This window comes from Lepisosteus platostomus, chromosome 11 (genome assembly GCF_059453375.1).
Source record: "Lepisosteus platostomus isolate fLepPlt1 chromosome 11, fLepPlt1.hap1, whole genome shotgun sequence".
Classification (NCBI taxonomy): domain Eukaryota; kingdom Metazoa; phylum Chordata; class Actinopteri; order Semionotiformes; family Lepisosteidae; genus Lepisosteus; species Lepisosteus platostomus.
Window position 1 is genome coordinate 28,300,887 of NC_142621.1, and position 18,675 is coordinate 28,319,561.

General features: G+C 36.9%; 2 protein-coding genes and 1 long non-coding RNA gene across 7 annotated transcripts in view; all 3 read right to left on the reverse strand.

Moving 5' to 3' along the window:
* Nucleotides 1–4,393, reverse strand: part of rnf11b (ring finger protein 11b) — a 32,622-nt gene extending 28,229 nt beyond the window's left edge. For both annotated transcript variants that reach the window (XM_088599002.1, XM_088599003.1), the window contains exon 1: nt 3,948–4,393. In XM_088599002.1, the coding sequence (XP_088455128.1) occupies nt 3,948–4,070 (123 nt within the window). In that variant the 5' untranslated portion in view covers nt 4,071–4,393. The remainder of the gene's footprint in view (nt 1–3,947) is intronic.
* Nucleotides 4,394–8,657: 4,264 nt separating this feature from the next.
* On the reverse strand, nt 8,658–13,462 carry LOC148652340 (uncharacterized). Its single transcript, XR_015925301.1, has 2 exons — nt 11,028–13,462; nt 8,658–10,951 (listed from the first exon to the last, which is right to left on the reverse strand). It is a non-coding gene; the product is annotated as an uncharacterized LOC148652340 (long non-coding RNA).
* An 8-nt stretch (nt 13,463–13,470) lies between these two features.
* ttc39a (tetratricopeptide repeat domain 39A) overlaps nt 13,471–18,675 on the reverse strand; it is a 52,461-nt gene continuing 47,256 nt past the window's right edge. For all 4 annotated transcript variants that reach the window (XM_088599007.1, XM_088599005.1, XM_088599006.1 and 1 more), the window contains 3 exons: nt 18,057–18,171; nt 17,803–17,919; nt 13,471–15,064 (listed from right to left, as the gene is read on the reverse strand). In XM_088599007.1, the coding sequence (XP_088455133.1) occupies nt 14,947–15,064; nt 17,803–17,919; nt 18,057–18,171 (350 nt within the window). In that variant the 3' untranslated portion in view covers nt 13,471–14,946. The remainder of the gene's footprint in view (nt 15,065–17,802; nt 17,920–18,056; nt 18,172–18,675) is intronic.

An 18,675-nucleotide genomic window follows, 5' to 3' on the forward strand; every position in this document is an offset into this window, starting at 1 on the left:
TAAACCAACAAACTGGGATCGATCAATTCATATTCAATCCAAAACTCTGCAACACCTTCAAGAGGAGACTGGGGAGGACATCCTGATACAATCACTTGTGTGGTGCACTGACACCATCACACAATGCCCACACACATAAGTAACAGGCCAGAGACAGGACACTGGAGAGCACCGAGTCAGACCTTCACAAGCACAAGATGGAGTCTGTATCTAAGAACAGTTACTACTGAACTGCCCTCTACGAGCCTCTGAGAACCCTTTTCCTGGACGATAATATGTGACCAAGCAATGGAAGCACAGTTGGAAAGAACAGACCTTAATTGAGAAAAATGCACAATACATATCCTTCCTTAAACACGTTCTCCTCCAGAATCTCTAAGGAAGCTAGCTATTGTTTTTTTTTTATACGATTAAAGGAGGGCAGAATATTTGCCAAGAGTCTAAATTTTATTTGGCAAAGGCTTTGGAAAACATTACCCAGTGCCTTTTAAGATAGGATCTTTTAAGCACCGAGTAAATACTGAGTCCATTAGCACCAAAGAAAATGTTGTTACTAAGTGGCTGAAGGACCTTCTTTTCAGAAGCGGTTCTTGTTGAAAGCCACAGCTCTATAGTGATATTCCAATTCAGTGGAGTTGTAAATAAAATGAGGGAACTGGAACTGGTGTGCCTTGATATCAAGAGCATAAGGACAGATCATAAATCCAAAGTCCCTGTGCAATCCAGTTGCAGACTTCCTTTAATTTCTATGTGTCTCAATCCATCTGCGGCTCCTTGTCCTCTCTGTTCTATCTAGACGATGAAGGGACTCAGTCATCTATGATCAGAAACATCTTTGTAGGTGGATGGCGAAGCCCAGAAACGTCTCTCATTATGTTCAGACTTTATTGCCCCCAAATAAAAACAAATGGCACAGCTTTCACACTCCAGCCAACCTTGAACAAAAAGGAACTACAGCTGCGTCCAGGGAGAGTTCACACTGTGACCAATTATCCACAGATGATCAAATATTAGAGGCCACCTATTTCAAAAACCTCTTCAGGGTGGTGTGTAAAATATCAGCTTTCATAAGAGTTCTCTTCAAATTCACAGTTTCTGTTTTCAGTTTATCCTTGGGGACTCAATGTTGATGACTCTAGTGTTCAAGTCAGAATTGCACTATGATAAGGTAAGCAGGTTTCATGGACTACCTAAAAGCCATATTTCATCAGACATTTGATATAGTCTACCTGAAATAGCATAGCATGAAAAAAAAAACCAATATGTAATTAAATTACAGTAAAACACTCCTGGAAATACCAAGCAAGCCAGATGGTGAATTGGATGGGTTGTAAGAAGGTTCAAGGGGAATCAGGTGACAGTGAAATTATTAAAACCAATAAATTACAATGTGATCATGCCTGGGGGGCCTGAGTGACAAAGCAGTGCTCCACAATGCAGTCGTGGAATTGATGTAGTGAGGGCTGCCTGTCTGTTTACACTCGACTGGCTAGAGAGAGGGCGCACGTTTAGAGAACGTGCACTGATCCCCAAGAGCTGACGCACAACCACTGCACTGCACAGAGGAACTGAAACCACTTTTTAACAATAACAAAGACATGGGTTAGATTTATACTAGGTCTGAAAAAAGTCTTTAAGTCTAAAAAAACACAGCAGCCAGCAACCGTAGGTTTTTCCCCTATTCTTATACTCCTGCAGCCTGGCTGCACTCCAACCCTGATGTAACAATAGTGACACAGCAAAATAAAGATAAAAACTATCAGTTGGGTTTGACATGGTTTCTGTGTGCGCCACTCACAAAATAAACCTTCGTTTACATATGGAATAGAAAGTGTGACCATTTAACAGATACTTAGAAAACATGACAAGGCAACCCAATAGTAGTGATGAGGTGAAGTTAAGGTTAATTTTATATTTGATTTATGGCTGGTATGAACTGTATACTTATACATTTATTAGCATTTTGTAGAACTGCAATTGACAATTAACAGAATATCCTTATTTGGACAATGAAAACTTAAAAACGTAAGTGCTACTAAATAAAGTGTTAATTGACATCTGTAATTAACCAAAATGTATGAGCCATTCTATAAGGGTAATATAGTACTTTCTTCCTCAAGTGGTTGTCTGAGGACATGTTTTTGAACACATTCCACCCTGCAGAGAATACGTTTAGGATTTATTTTATAGGTGCAGAAATTCAATAAAAGAGGCATGTTATTAGAGATCCAGTGGTCTGGTTAATAGCACTGCTGTCAGTGATCTCTTCAGGTCCTGGGACCTGGGAAGCGTACTGTTGTGGGGGGGTTTTGTGCAATTTCTCCAAGGTTTGGGTAACCGATAATTTTTGTTTGAGTGGCAATCGATCCAGATTGCAGTCCTGCCTTTAACTCTCTACAACTGGCAAGGGTTCTGAGCTACCACCATGCTAACCACGATCACACAGCTTTTGAGGAGGGATGGCATTTAATGTCAAAATTATAGAATTCAGTCGCCAAATTGCAGCAAAACATTCTGCTGTTCTGGAACCAGTCCATACCAGACTACAAGGATACAAGCATTCAAAATCCTTGAGGTGACTGGCAAATTCACCACAACAGACTTCGTCAGAATCAAAAGGAAAAAAGAAACAAAGGATACAAGTGGAAAATTCGTGGATATTCATTTACAACTGAGAACAGGAGAAACTTCTTTACTTTAACTTCTTTAGAGTTGTGTAAGTATGGAAAACGAAGTTAAAACCCTGGTTTCTTTCAGGAAACCTGTATTAGATCCTCAGATCAACTATTGGCAACCAAACAAGCCTGATGATGAATCAGCTCCTTGGTGTTTATCATAGCAATTGGTAACTAACAGGGAAATATGCTGTAAATTTGGAAAAACGTGGTGGCAGTGGGAAGAATAATTACCTTTATATATAGGCAAATACAAAAGAGACAACCCAGCCATGTTAAATTCTTAGGACAAAAAGCCGATTTCAGTGAACAATCACATAACAAGTTCAGTCTTTTGCTTCTAATTCCAACATTATTCAGAATAATTACTCATCTTTATTAAATTACATTCTGTCCTAAATGCCCTCGAAACCACCCAGAAAATAGGCAAAATGAAAATTACAGCACACAAGTTTTACCAATAAATGTCCATTTTTCGTGACAAAACACATTGTCCCATTATTACGCAAAACCTGCCTCGTTTCAACACAGTTTAAGGTTGACCAAAGGGCGATATTTCGGATACACGGTTTTATAGCCATTGAAACACTTTATTTTAATGTAAGAAGCGAACAATTCATAGTACGGAGAGGAAAACCGAGATAAAGAATACACATTGTTCCTCCCAATCCATGCTCGACTCATGAGCTACCATTGAGATTGGATAAACAGCTTTAAGAAATACATACCGGTCTCGGCTCAAACCTTTGTATGTTATTGAGTGGCACAGGCAATGCAACTCACTCAGACCTCGGGTCAATTAATTTTATTACAATTTTCTGCATTATACAAAATAAACTGGGTTTACCTAACAGAATGTGAGAAAACTTAACCTAATGTTTTGTCTTCCCTGGTTTGTAGTACAAAACCACATCAGGAAACAAAGGACAAAATAAATAAAACAACATGAAAAATAAATAAAGCAACCCAAATAAACAAAGGGTAGCTGAAAAACCAAAATCGATAATAAATGACACACGAAGTGCAAGAACATTACATTCTGTCCTTTTATTAAGAAAAGACCGAACTACGTGAGAATCGACGTAGTCAATTGTTTGAGATACAAATGTTTTGTTTAGGTGTTATCTCTATTGCGTAGCCAGTAAATGGACTCAATTCGCATTGCCTTCTGATTATTGAAAGGACATATCTACGGTGCATTACATGACAAACACTTCTGCTTACCAAGTAACGAAAAATGAAAATGAATACAGTAATTGTGCACTCCCATACCTGATATGGCGGCGGAGGCTCTTGGTCCGGGTCTGTCCCGTCACCATAACTAGCTCTGTCCGACTGCGATTCATGTAACAAGGAGATGTCATCCGAGGTCGGAGATTTCAGACAATTGCCCATCTCCTCTTTGACCTCCTTGTGTATCTCTTATCTTCTTCTCAGTTACACACCTTTACCTGCGAGCCCAATCTTCCAAACCGAAACAAAACTAATTGACTCCCCATGCAATCCAGCACCCAACGCCGAATGGCGACTTAAGACTTGCACAGACTTGGAAAGAAGAAAATCAGAACTTTTTTTTAACAACCAGCTAGTTTTAAAACCCTTTCCTGCTGCCTCGGTACTTGATTTTCCTGTTTAAAAAGCCTTGTTGTCTTTTCCGCCCGCAGACAATACAGCAGCTGCTGCAGAGCTGGGCTCAACGTCACGCCTGAATGTCGTACTACGTCAGGAGAGGTGGTACAGTTTGCGTTGCTAGTGTGTAACGTGCCCTACCTCCCAGTTTATTATTATTATTATTATTATTATTATTATTATTAATAATAATAATAATAATAATAATAATAATAATAATAATAATAATAATAATAATAATAATAATAATAATAACGTGTTTGTTAATTAATATAGGATTTTGTAATGTCACAAATGAAAACAGGTATTATACTGTATTTGCACTATTTGTAGAGCAAAAACAAGCTGTTTACTGAAGTTGGTTTATATTTTGTGATAAATTACTTTGTACTACAGATGCTACTTTAGTATTCTTCAGTAATCGTTTTTTTATTTAACTCAAAGATTAATAATATCTATAATAAAAGAGTGACAAAGACATATGGCCCTCCACGTCTTTGGATATGGTACCTACAATATATATTGGGCAAGTTTATTTCAGAGGCAAAATAAAGTGGTTGCATATCTGACCGCCTCTCTAGCAGAAATGCAGCAAAGGTTTACAAAATGTACACATACAGTACGTAGACTTCTGTTTGCGTTTGGATTGTGTGTATACTTCCCCTTTCTAAGTAGTCAAATATCTAGGATGGCCTTTATGAATATCTGTGCTAGTTGCAACATACTTCTCTCTCTCCTCTTATTAAGACATTATATTTACATTATGTCAATACATTCTAATATATATTTCAAGTACTGGAAAAAGTCAGAAACATCTTTGATGGAACATTGTATTCTCCCACCGTCGAAACCAACATGAACAAAATGGGTTTTCAGAAACAGAGTCCCTTGATGCTAGTCCTTAAGGGCCAGCACATTCTACTGATAGCTCTAATATCACCTCTTTCAGGCTTAGGAAGCAGAATTAGTAAGAAGAATGAAATTGGCTCAGTTACGAGAACAGTTAAGTATATTAAATAATGAAGATTTAAGATGGAATGAAAATTAAAGGCCCTTTAAGATCCAGAGAATGCTTTGTTCTTGTGTCATATTATTGATGTCCCCAACAGAATATTCGGTTTCCCATTAGCAAGATACCCAAAGACACTATATAAATAAGACAGATACATATAAATTGATAAACACTAAAATGTAATATTACAATTTAGTGGCTTCTATGGACTTTTCCTTGATCTTTGAGGAAGAGCTTTTTCATACCAAATAACACACTTTCATTTGTAAGTCTTGTATTCTGTCATACATTGTGGAGTGACACTTATTTCTGAAAATCACAGATTTCTTGCTCTCACTCCCTTAATCTGTCATATTCCACTAGAAAATAAAACATTACATGAGAAAGGTCAAGGAAGTCTTGATCTATCATGATCTACTTATTGATGCCACACAGTGGTCAAAAATCAATCCCAAAATTTGTAGTTTTCACCTACATTTACACTACATTATTTTCATAGTGTCCTACCAATCTGCTATCCTGAACTCTGTTAAACATGTTTATCAGGCCATTTGTTCTTGGTTCGCAATGAAAGAGGTTCACGCACGGCTTTAGGTCGGCGAGTTTCATAAAGGGCTGCTTCACATTTTAAGGTGCCACTTAAAAGGCACCTTAAAGGCATATTAAAAGGTGTATCATTTTAAGTGCCACTTGTTGGCTGTGTCTTATTGGCGGTCAGGCAGAAATTGTTAGTAGTTTCAACTAAAATAAATAAAAAAACACTGCTATGCACACTTAATTCCTATATATTCTATTTTTTTAAGAGAATAAAGTTTGGTATTATTTAAACTTCATCAGCTTATCAATCTGTCTAAAAAGTTACAATGTAACAGTGGTCTCTTCTGTGGAGTTGTCTTTTGCGGGTATAAAACCCATGCATTTCTATGGACCTGTGGAGACTGGCTATCTGTAAATATCCAACAAACGAGATGGGAGCAGTGGGTGGCTGGCCTCCGTCTGCTAAAGCATGTAAGACTGTACAATTTCATGACGACAGAATTAAGTGATTGACAGAATACGAATATTACCATAAATCTAAGATCTGAGGAGCAGAAACGATATGAACAACATTTCTTTAAATAGAGATACTTGACTTTGTGACCTATGTGATTTCATTTCTACAGTATCTGGAGAAATTCTGCACATTGATCATTGTAATTATGTGATCAAAAAGTGACTCCAATCTAATCAACTCTTTACCTGAATTCAAGGTGATACGAACAGATCCCATTGCCCTGACTTCCACATAATTGTGTTACTTGCACTCTGTACAGGTGTTTAATCTCTGCTTGATCTAGGGTGCCTCGCAAACATATTCAGATCTTTGCAAGGTTTTTACATCTTGTTGCTTTAAAGCTTCCACTCATGACACTTTGGAGCAGCAATTGATGTTATATACATAACCAACTCAGCGCAATCAAAGCAAAAAATAAAAGGAAATGAGTAAATAGAGTAAAAAGAAATAAGTAAAAATTGAAAAAAGAACTTTGGTATCTTTTGGTGTAGCAAACTGAAATGATTTAAGGTACACAGAATTACTTTAAACAGCAACGTAATTTGTTAAGTGACATACCTTAACTGTAGGTCTGTTCTCATTTACTGTATAGTGGTTCACATGATTTCAGAATAAACACACCTGTCTGTGGTTTGGTCCCTCATTCAAGTAGTGAACCTAAAAATATTCAACCATGAAGACCAAGGAATTTTTAAAACAACCTAGGGATACATTTGTAGTATAAAATTGTATAAAAGCACCAATCGGGAGAATGCACAGATCAGGAGAATGGTATGAAAACATTTCAGAGACCCTAACTATCTCTTTCAGCATGGTTAAATGGTATTGACTGGTCATTAAGAAGTGTAAGGCACTGTAAGGCTGTACCCCCAGACTGAGTCAGGCAAGGAGGAAACAAGTTAGGGACGACTCTTAGAAAGAGTTAGGATTGGAGAAAATGTCCATGAGTTAATTCTATTCTGTTCACTCCACAAAAGAAACAACGTCTCATATCCTGCATGGGGGTTATTGCAAAACACCTAAGTGATACTGCAAACATGTTGCAAAACGCTTTGAATTCAGACACAACAAATGTGGAACATTTTGGTCTAAAAGCAAAGGATTACATCTGACATAAATCCAACACAGTGCATAACTTTTTCAAAACCTTCCTTACTGTCAAGCATAAAGTTATAATTCTACCTCTCACCAGGAAGCTTTGTAAGACAGAGCAAAGTACTAGAAAACGTTTAAGAAAAACCTGCTTCAGACCTAAAACCAGGACAAACTTACACATTTCATTAGGACAATGTTCCTACAAGGCCAAAGCTACAATGGAGTAGTACAGTAAGTACTCATAAAGTGAATGTCTTGAGTGATCCAGTCAAAAGTTCTGACCAGAATCCTACTGAGAAATTGTGAAAGAGTTGAAAACTGTTGTTCATAAACAATCCTTCAAGCAACTTGCGAAAGCTTGAGCAAATCTGCCAAGAAGAATGGACAAAAGGTGTAGCAAGCTGGTGTACAAAGTCGGCACAGACTTACCCAAAAATACACACAGCTATAATTGTTGCCAGAGGTACTTCTATTCAATATTGAGTTCACGGATCTGAATACTTATACGATCAACATATTTTAGTTTTTTCTCTTTAATGATTTATCCTGATATTGACTGTAAGTCTTTCAGTTTGAGCATTCAGGTTTTGAAATAAACATGAATTTAAAAAATGTGTATATGCATCCCTTTAGAATTTGTGAAAATGGGACACCATCGCAAGAGTCATTGCATACTTTTGAAAGGTACTCTAAATAATGTAAAACTTTGCTTGTGTTTTAACATTTTGTGAAATTTGTAAAATGCAGAAATTGTTATGTGCTTGTTAGGAGAGAGTATGTTAATTACTATATAGGAGTTGTGAGATTATATATTTTAATTGATTTGTGAGTAATAATTTTGATATTACTTGGACATTGTTTCTCAATCTTGCTTTTAATTTTTAATTCTATTTAGATGTTTACATAAGATCTTGATGTTTCTATCAGTCTATAAGCCATAGAGACAAAATATACCGTATTCAATTTGAAATGCATAATTACTGCGGCCCTGTAGTTCTCTCAGTCTGGAAGACAAAGTTTGGGTGTCACAGAGGATGTCATCAGTTACACCTGTCTGTGGGATCTCTGAGTCTTTTGAGAGTCATGTCAAAACCATCAAATTACGATTTATTTTTATCATCTGTGTGAAGTCTCTAACATCATAACTTCAATAAGACATTCATGCCAGTTAATAAATAGACCAACAAGGGAAAACACTAAGATATTTATTTTATTAATTACCCTTCATTACAAAATCAAATTTATTTACAGGAATGTAAAACTGCCCAGTAGCCATACCCCAAGGTGCAAAGTGTTTTAAACTCACAGTGCCTTCAGAATGATTTTCTATGGATTAACTCTTTACCCTGTATTTTTGCTATTAAGAGATTATTCCCATTTTTGAATAATACAACAAAGAAAGTTTAGGTGCATTAGAAACTATAACCAGTGTTTATGGCCAATTATTTGACACCAAACAGTGACTATTTCCGTTTTTCCAATGTTGTGGTCAAAGTAATGTAATATTTTAGCCTTCAGAAATCCTCCTATTTGCATACACAATGCTAATGCCAGTAAAATCAATCACAGAATGGTATAGATACAGTATGTCTCTACTGTCCATGTTTCATAGACAAACCTAAATCCAAGGAGAACATCTTTTATGACAATGAAAGATATGTGACTGTCATACAGGTGCTCGCATGGAAAAGAACTGTGGATTATTTTGAGAGCTCTCTGATGTACACCAATTTAGCTAAAATGCTCATTTTTAAATTCTGCTAGCTTGGTGTGGATTACAGAAAATGCAGTGAAAGTGAAAAGCAATGTACAATGTACAAGCAATGTGACATGGAAATCTTCTGAAATACCACACATGACTATGACATCAGAACCTGGACAATCCTTTAACGGTCGGCTGAACCGTGTGGAGGCAGTCTAGGAACAAAATGGGTTTTCAGAAACAGAGTCCCTTGATGCTAGTCCTTAAGGGCCAGCACATTCTACAGACAGCTCTAATATCACCTCTTTCAGGCTTAGGAAGCAGAATTAGTAAGAAGAATGAAATTGGCTCATTTACGAGAACAGTTAAGTATATTAAATAATGAAGATTTAAGATGGAATGAAAATTAAAGGCCCTTTAAGATCCAGAGAATGCTTTGTTCTTGTGTCATATTATTGATGTCCCCAACAGAATATTCGGTTTCCCATTAGCAAGATACCCAAAGACACTATAAATAAGACAGATACATATAAATTGATAAACACTAAAATGTAATATTACAATTTAGTGGCTTCTATGGACTTTTCCTTGACCTTTGAGGAAGAGCTTTTTCATACCAAATAACACACTTTCATTTGTAAGTCTTGTATTCTGTCATACATTGTGGAGTGACACTTATTTCTGAAAATCACAGATTTCTTGCTCTCACTCCCTTAATCTGTCATATTCCACTAGAAAATAAAACATTACATGAGAAAGGTCAAGGAAATCGTGAACTATCACGATCTACTTATTGATGCCAGACAGTGGTCAAAAATCAATCCCAAAAGCTGAAGGTTTCATTTTCTGAAAACACAGTATTTAGAACAATAGACAATAAATAAAACAGGAGTTAAAATATGTTGTAAATAACACTGATAGGAATAACTTTTGTTTATGAAAGGATCATTTTCAGAAATAAGTGAACATCAAAGCCACATTCTACTTTAGGGATGAATCTGAATGAGTCTTAGTATCAGGGCACAATTTCTGATACTGTGAGACGAAGACAAAGACAATGTGAAACAAAGACTGGTTAAATGGTCATTTAATTATTGAATGAGAGACTCTGCTGTACCGCTGAACACCTTCAAAGCCTTGACAACTCTCTGGACAGTTCCATAATCACTGTACAATCAATCAATTGATCTTTGTGGAGGAAAAAAACCTTGAAGAACTTCTAAGCCTTTGTTCTAACATTTTCTGGCACCATCAGCAACCCATGTTGATTCTATAGCACTTCTGGAGTATTTTCTAGAACTTTCAGATAATGGGAGCAGAGATTGCTATGGGATATAGACCTCAAGCAATGATAGAGCAAAGGACTTCATAAAGTCCATCCTTCTCTTTTGTTGGGGCCATGGTACTCTGCCACCTTCCTTTGTCTGTCCATTGTGCTCTATGAAGTTATGGGAGAACTTGAAAGTGAACTCTTCCAGGAGATGTGCTACTCAAGAAGACAATGGTCAGATGAAGATGGCAGTTTTTAAGCTAATGAGCAAAGATGAGAGCTACTTCCTTCATGTCACCTGTAATCTTTAAAGCAATTTATCTGTGCTGTATGTGTCATTTGTCAGTCATCAGATATCAGAAACAGACATGAGACACTTCTTATGTGTAACACCATGAGCAATTGAAAGGCAGAAGGGAAAGGCACATACAAAGCAAGAATAGTAACAATAGGATGATAAGGCACATGTAATACAATCCAATTTTGATTTAAGTTTAATTAAACACTTTTTGACCTATTACAAAGAAATGAAGGGGTGAAGCAATACAATTTTCATATTTTCAAATTATATCTAGGAAATACCCTAATACTCTACTACTGCATATTAACATGAAGATTAATGATCAAAATGTGTAAGTGTTTCATATAATTTGTAGTTTTCACCTGCATTTACACTACATTATTTTCATAGTGTCCTACCAATCTGCTATCCTGAACTCTGTTACACCTTCGAATGTAGCCTTACACTGACACCCAATGGTGAAAAAGGTTGGCAAGAATAGCTTTTATCCTATGCAGAGAAACTGAAAAATATTTCAAATAGTTATGAATATGAATAAATGTTTAGGATTTCATAGTTTTCTATTGCTTTTCTATCAGAGGGAAATCACATCCTTGTATGATATGGTAATGCAGAGAAGGTAAGATAGGCACTGTACATATTATTTTAGAAACAATAAATTATAGCAAACACAAAACAAATGCAGCCAAATTCAGAATATGTGGTAATCCTGTACACAATAATTATAGATTGTGAAACTTTTACCTATCACCTTTATTAGTAAAGGCTGCCTGTGTTTGTACTAGTTTTGACCCATCCTCCTATGAGTGCATAAAACATGAATGGGTTAATTAATAATATCCAGTGTTAATGCACAACAAAGTTAAGGCAGAACATGGGAAGTACCCAAGGTAAGATGTCAGAGTGCAGAAATTTCACTTTAGCCCTCATTTCATTAAGAAAAAGGGTGTATTTGCCTGAAGCATTAAAAATATTTTACATTTGTTTAATTTGATTTTTTTAATGATTTTAAATTGTATTGGTGGTGTACTAGGAAGTTGCTAACAGCACTATTTACAGTGAACGCAGTGAAAATACTCACACTCCATTTTCTCTTGAAGCCGACTCTGTGCTTTGTGCAGGTCACTGACGGCTTATTTTAGAGGAGAGCAGACTACATCCAAGCCAGACAAAGCTTGGTGAATTTATGTGCAAACCTATTACAAATCACAGTAAGACCACAGGCCAACACTAGGAAATCAGTAGGAAGCAAACATCACATTCCTATATTTTATGATAAAGAGATAAAAATAGGCCATGTTACACAAAATTTCTGAAAACCTTCAATACTTCATTTACTGTCTACAGATGTTTATGATCTCCAAACTATGTTTGCTATTTTTTGTTTCGTTACTTTCACAAATACTTTCCCATTCACAAAATGGAAATGAATTAATTTCACAAAACCACCTAGTTTATATATTTAAAGACAAAGGAAATATGTTCCTTTGTGCCAGCTGGATTAGGCAGAACTGTTAACACCAATTTTCTAAACCAATTTCAAGACTGAATAACCAACCAAAAATGTATCAGTGGGGGAAAGCGCCTGTTACCAATACAGTTAACAAAACTGCATATGCAACAATAAATCACACAAATTGTAAACTAAATATGCCAAGAAGACAAATTGATAATAATATATGTGTTGTCCATTAGATTCTGAAGGATGGGGGCTTGATGCATTTCTCTTAAATCTCTTAAATTTGGCCAGGACGCCGGGGTTACGATGGTAACATAAACTAATTTGATAAAGGCAATGGGTACATAGATATGTGCAGTATCTCCCTCATTGACAAAGTCTGTGCAAAAATTTATTTTCCGCTCCTTATTAGAAACTAAACTAAAACACACAGCATTTGCATTGCTCCCTCTCCCTCTCCTGTTCTTTTGCAAGTGCAGAACATTTTGGCACCTTTCTTTCACTCTTAGGAACATAATCACGAAGTCTAAACAGAAGCAAATATGATTTTATGGTATCCTGCTCTCATTTTGTGGGTAGGCTACTTATTTCCATGAATCAATTATGCATTAGGGAACTAACATGCTTGCTATATACTTTATAAGGAGGATTCTGTCGTTCCCTAAATTAAAACAAACACCAATTAACAGAACAAGTGAAAGGTTTATTCCATACTGATAAGAGAAGAAAGGAAACACAATGTTTCGGCTGTGGAGCATTCTTTGAGTGTGAGCCGAAATGTTGTGTTTCCTTTGTGTTTCTTTGTGTTGTGTTTATTTTCAGCATGGAATAAACCTTTTACTTGTTCCTTTGCAGCCTACGCATGCTGACACAGCTATAGTACCTACTGTACTTGAACTACTTCAGCCAATTAACAGATACTTTTTGTGAAACCTCTTACAGGACATTGTATATAACTTATGTTTGTATATATGCTATATACACACACACAAATAAATTACTTATATTCTGGATTGAACATTTGCTTTTTCTCAAAGCTCATCCATGTAAATTAGAATAAACTGACTGGAATAAGTTCAATCATTCTAGCAGGATGCCTACACTAGGTTAGATTGTCTGTTCTAACAACAGATGTGAGCTCTATGCATTATACCTCATATTCGTGTACTGTCAATTGTACTGCATATTAAAAAATGAGGTTCATTCATCATGTTTGTATAAATCCTAAATAAAGTTATTCATGTACCATGAAACATACTGTATTCAAAAAACGATTATAGCAAATGTCTAAACAGTGATGTATCGTAATGACTGCAAGTGCTGTAGCCCTGCCTTTATGTTACTATTTTTTTACTGGCCATAAAAGACTAATATCACAAGAACTGAAGTGTTCCTTCTCACATAAAACAGGATTAGAAAGACCTGTTATAAACCATGAAGCAAGGCGTTGAAGAGCAGGGATATCCATGTCTGGTCCTGGAGAGTTACAGTCAAGCATGCATTGCTGGTAACTATTTAACTGTCAATTACAAAAGAAAGGTAGTAATTGAACTACGTGAAATTTAAAGAGATTATTTTAGCATTTAAAACAAAACCTGAACGCAATACATTGTTCAAGGATTAAAGGTCTTGACTAAGTGACTTGCTTATTTGATCAATAACGTACAAGTGTTTCCTTTCCTTAAGAACAAGAGAGTTAGGGTGACGGTTAACTCTTTCTGGATTTGGAGGTCACTAGAACCAGGAGTGGACATCCCCGATCTATTGATTTTTACCGCACCTCGAGTTTAGGCATATGAATAGATTTTTAAAACCTGTCTTGAGATTTTAGATTTCCCCTCAAATACACTGACAAAATATAAACTAAGAAGGACACTATTTTAGCAAAACATAATACATTGTGAAACATCTTGTGAAACATCTAGAGGACATTATACATTGGGGAATAAACAAGAAATGAGAACCACAATAACACTAACAAATGTGTTTTCACAATGCTTGTGTAGCTCTTTCACCATCGATCAGTGCCAGTATTAACCATTTCCAAAGGCCCAGGAGCTCTGTGAAACCTCCCAAATCATCCAGTGGGACTCAATGACCAGTTGCCTGGGAAGAGATGATTGATATAGCCCCAACCTTTACAGTCTTCATAACAATTATAAATTGTAATTAGTCCGAGGCTTGCTGGGACTTGGGTATTAAAATTTGGACATTTCTCAGTTTTGGTCACTGAAATAAGACAAATAATTTAGAACAGGAAGGTGACTGAAAACTACAGTAGGTTGTGAGGTCGAGTCATCAGAAGAACAAAGGTTTGGTGCTTCACCGCTGAAACAGCAGTGGGAAAGGAAATAATCACAACTTACACTGCACTTTTCAAAAGGTTAACACTGGTACTAGTGTTACTTTTGAGAGGGTTTTGACCTAGCTTTAAAATATGACTACTAAGCTATAGAAGCAAATAATACAAGAACCATGTTTTAATTTGGCATGGGATTGCTCGTAGTGGGATATTTTCAGAGGTTGTGCAGTGTTTTTTCTGCCGTTAACTCTGCAGAGTTGAAGCAAACCAATGGGAATTAACCCAGACAGGCCTTCAGCAGGAGTGCTCTCAGAACTGATGATGAGGGATCCTAGGCCTTCCTGGTCTAAAAGGTGCTGTTTTCGTTCCTGCTCCTTTGATGACACCCAAATGCTCCGGACTCTATCCTTAGGGCAGGCAGACCCTGGCCCTACTTCATTCCTGTAGCTATGGAGTGCAAGGCACAGAATGGACTCCGTTTTCCACCGTCAACCTCGCCTTCTGTAGTGCAGCCTGGATTCGGAAATGCGTCCTGGACTCCATTGAGTAATTCTTGTAATTCTGCCTGCAACACACACAAAAAAGGGAAATTCCCTGAACACAGATCCCATTCAATATTATGTGAATTAGACAGGTGAATAGGCCACTAAGAAAAACAAGGGCCACATTCAAATGCATAGATGGGGGCATAAATAACAAGTTAGAACCCTATGTTCATTCTTTTGAACTGCCAGAAGACAGTTTTTCAATACAATGATATTTGCTGTGTAATGTACACATTCTCTGTGTGACTCTTTGGACAATAAAGTTTTCAAAATCATGTGCTATTAATAAGAGTAAGATTGTTATTCTCAGTGGCACAGACTGCAGACTGTAAAAAAACACGCATTTCCCTCTAGTACTGTGTTCCACTTGAGCTTAAACAGAAAATTCAGCGCCTTGCGTAGGTTTACCCCCTTTCCAATGACATTCCTTTTTCTTGATTTACAAGTATGGTATATGCACATATAATGCGAATGTTTAATTAAAACTGGAAAGCTAAAATTCAACTATTATGGGTGAAAAAAAATATTTTTATAGTATATATAGTATATATCTAAGAAAAATTAAAAAGTTTAATGTCAAGTGGGCTGCAAGAACTCACCTTCCTGAGTTAATTCTTCATGGAAGCCCCTTTAGCATCAATTACAGCTGTCAGTCTTTTTCGGTCTCTACCAACTTTGTTAATCTGAATGGTGTAATTTTTACCCGTTCTTTACTGATGAACAGTAATTTCAAAGCCTCACCATAGATTTTCTATTGAATTCAAGTCTGGACTCAGGCACTCAAGGACTTTAAACGTCATCTCGTTAAATCTATCTTTGGCCTTATTGGCATGGCTGAGGTCATTGTCCAGCTGAAAGGTTACTTTTTGTGTCAGTTTTAGAAGACTGAGGGAGGTTTTCCACCAAACTTTGTTTTTTTCCAATTTACCAGTCACTGCTGATGAGAAGTAACCTGGTAACATAATTTGATCACCACCATGCTTGACACTAAGGATGGTGGGAGATGTGCTGTGTTTGCATTAACATTAAACAGCTTCAATTTTGACTCTCATGACACCAAGGTTTGAGTCTCTTTTTCACCACATGTTTGTGGCAAAAAAAAAGGACGTGGAGTGGTGGCACTGTGGCTAAGGATCTGCACCTGTGACTGGAAGGTTGCTGGTTCAAATCCCGTGGCTAGCAGAAAAATCCTACTCTGTTGGGCCCCTGAGCAAGACCCTTAACCCCAACTGCTCCCTGCCTGTGTGTCTCATAGAGAGCAAGCTAGGGTATGTGAAAAGACAAATTCCTAATGCAAGAAATTGTATATGGCTAATAAAATGATCTGATCTGAATTTTTTAAATGGTCAACAATACTGTGGTTCAACATTGTGGAGTAGTCAGAATATTGTTGACACATGTACATTTTCTCCCATCTTAGCCACTGAACTCTCTATCTCTTTAAAAGTCAGTGTTAGCCTAATGGTAGCATTACTAACCAGTTTCTTCCTTGGCCTACTGTTCAGGTCATAGGGACCACATGATCCAGACAGTGTCTGAGTAATACACATCTGACTTCTTAATGATCAACTTCCCTATTTATGGTCTGTGAAATGATCTCATATCCTTTTCCTTATTGATGTACCTTTCTACAACTTTATCCCTGAGTTGTTTGGAAAACTTCACGGTTGAAACTTTTCCTGAAATTCACTATATGTATATTTATCCTGAAATTAGCTGACCCACTATTGCACACAGCCAAAAGCCATACTTAAAAACATTGTGTGACATACAGTATCTAATCAGATTTGTACACCTGAATCTTGGTTTGCCATAGCAAAGGGGCTGAATACTTATGCAAATATGTAAAGAAAATGTGTCTAAAATCTTTTGTGGGTTGCACAATACAATTTTCATCTTCATCAGGGCTATTTTTTACAGGTCAAGTCTCACCTTTCTCCAGGTGTGTGGTAACTGATTTTTCATTGAAAATTGTGAGCAATTCAAACTGCAATCACGTCAGGGGAACACCTAAGTGATTTTATTATTTGTATTATTTACGGTGTATTTTATTTTGTGTTGAATTATTTAAAGAGTAGCGTATGGTAAAGACATGTATAGTTTTAATAAACTCATTAAAAGGCAATTCTGACTTCTTAACTTTATTGTGTATTTTAAGTGTACACTATATTTGCGGTTTATTCTACCTGTACAGTTGTATTTGTTTTCATTCATCCTTATTTCTTTCCTCTCAAACTTTGAAAAACAGGGTAGTTTATTTTTCTCTCCACCTCATCGACTGCTAGCTGCTGCTACATTTTCTCTCTCTTGCTCTCTACCCTCTCTGTGATCAGCACACACAGCTGTTAACCATTAAAGGACAATACATCCTGGTGAGCTTTCAATTCTACTCTACTCCCTTCCTCGCTGACAGACACAGCTAGGGCAAATAAGGACGGATCGCTGCAATGTTGTGAATGGTGCTTTTCTATATGGATACACACAAAGGCTAAGAAAAGGTTGCTTCTGACTTATGTAAGATTCAGGTCATGTAAAGATTTGAGAAAACAAACTCTTATTTAACCTCAGGAGTTTTAATTTTTCATTTTTGCTGAGAAATAACATTTTTCTCCCATAAAAATGTTTAGTTTGCCCATTCAGGTATTGTCCTTTTAATCTGTAGGGTGAACAAGCTCCATTCCCATAGTTAATTTCTGCAATTCATCAGAAGTCTTTCATACAGGATGGGATATACTCATTATCATATCCTCTGACTTACTTTGCTGTTTCCAGGAGTTTGATCCCCTCTTCCTTCCTCCCCAGCTCCATGCACAAAAGCCCGTGTTCCAGCAGGGCATTTGGCACTAAATAGTGGTCATATCTGATTTGTGTTTCACTGCAAGGAGATGAAATTACAAGGTTTAAAGTGTTAATATATTACGGGTTGAAACTGATGCTGACAAAATTTAAAGAGTCAACTTACAAAAGAAGTACTTGAATCAGCACAAAGGAAGTGCAATCAGAAATACATACTTGCAGAGGACAAGGGTAAAGTAATGTTCTGCTTCCTCATGGTACCCAAGGTGCTTCAGACACAGGCCTTTCAGAAGGCTCATCAGACACTGGTCATCTATTGTGTAATCTGATGCTACAAGGACAAGATTGAGACTCAAATTCAGCCAAGGCAGATCCACCCTGAAAAAAACACTTTGCACTATTCATATTCCTGGCTGCGCCTTGTGAAGTCATCCGGAACATTCCTCAGCTTATCACACACCACTGCATCAAGACATCACGATGGCCACAAATGAGAGGAGGCTTTTCAGCCCATTGTGTTAATTTGGTTCTATTTGTCTGTGGTTTCATAGACAATAATGGTAAGGTAAGGGACTGCTTAGAGTCAATTAAAGATGATAAGACCTACAGCACAGTACATGTCTGTGGGACCATATCATTGTGCTGTTCTCTTTTTCTGGTACTAAGCTTTGCCAGTAAAAGCAGTAGCTTTTCCTGTGACACCATTCACTGAGCTAAGCTCCTGGATCGCATTTTTAGTTCAGTCAACCCATAGAGCAGAGGCAGGAGAGCTTGGTTACAGAGAAAAAGTGGTTTGATTGACAACTCGCTATCCAGTACTGGGACAACTTAAGGG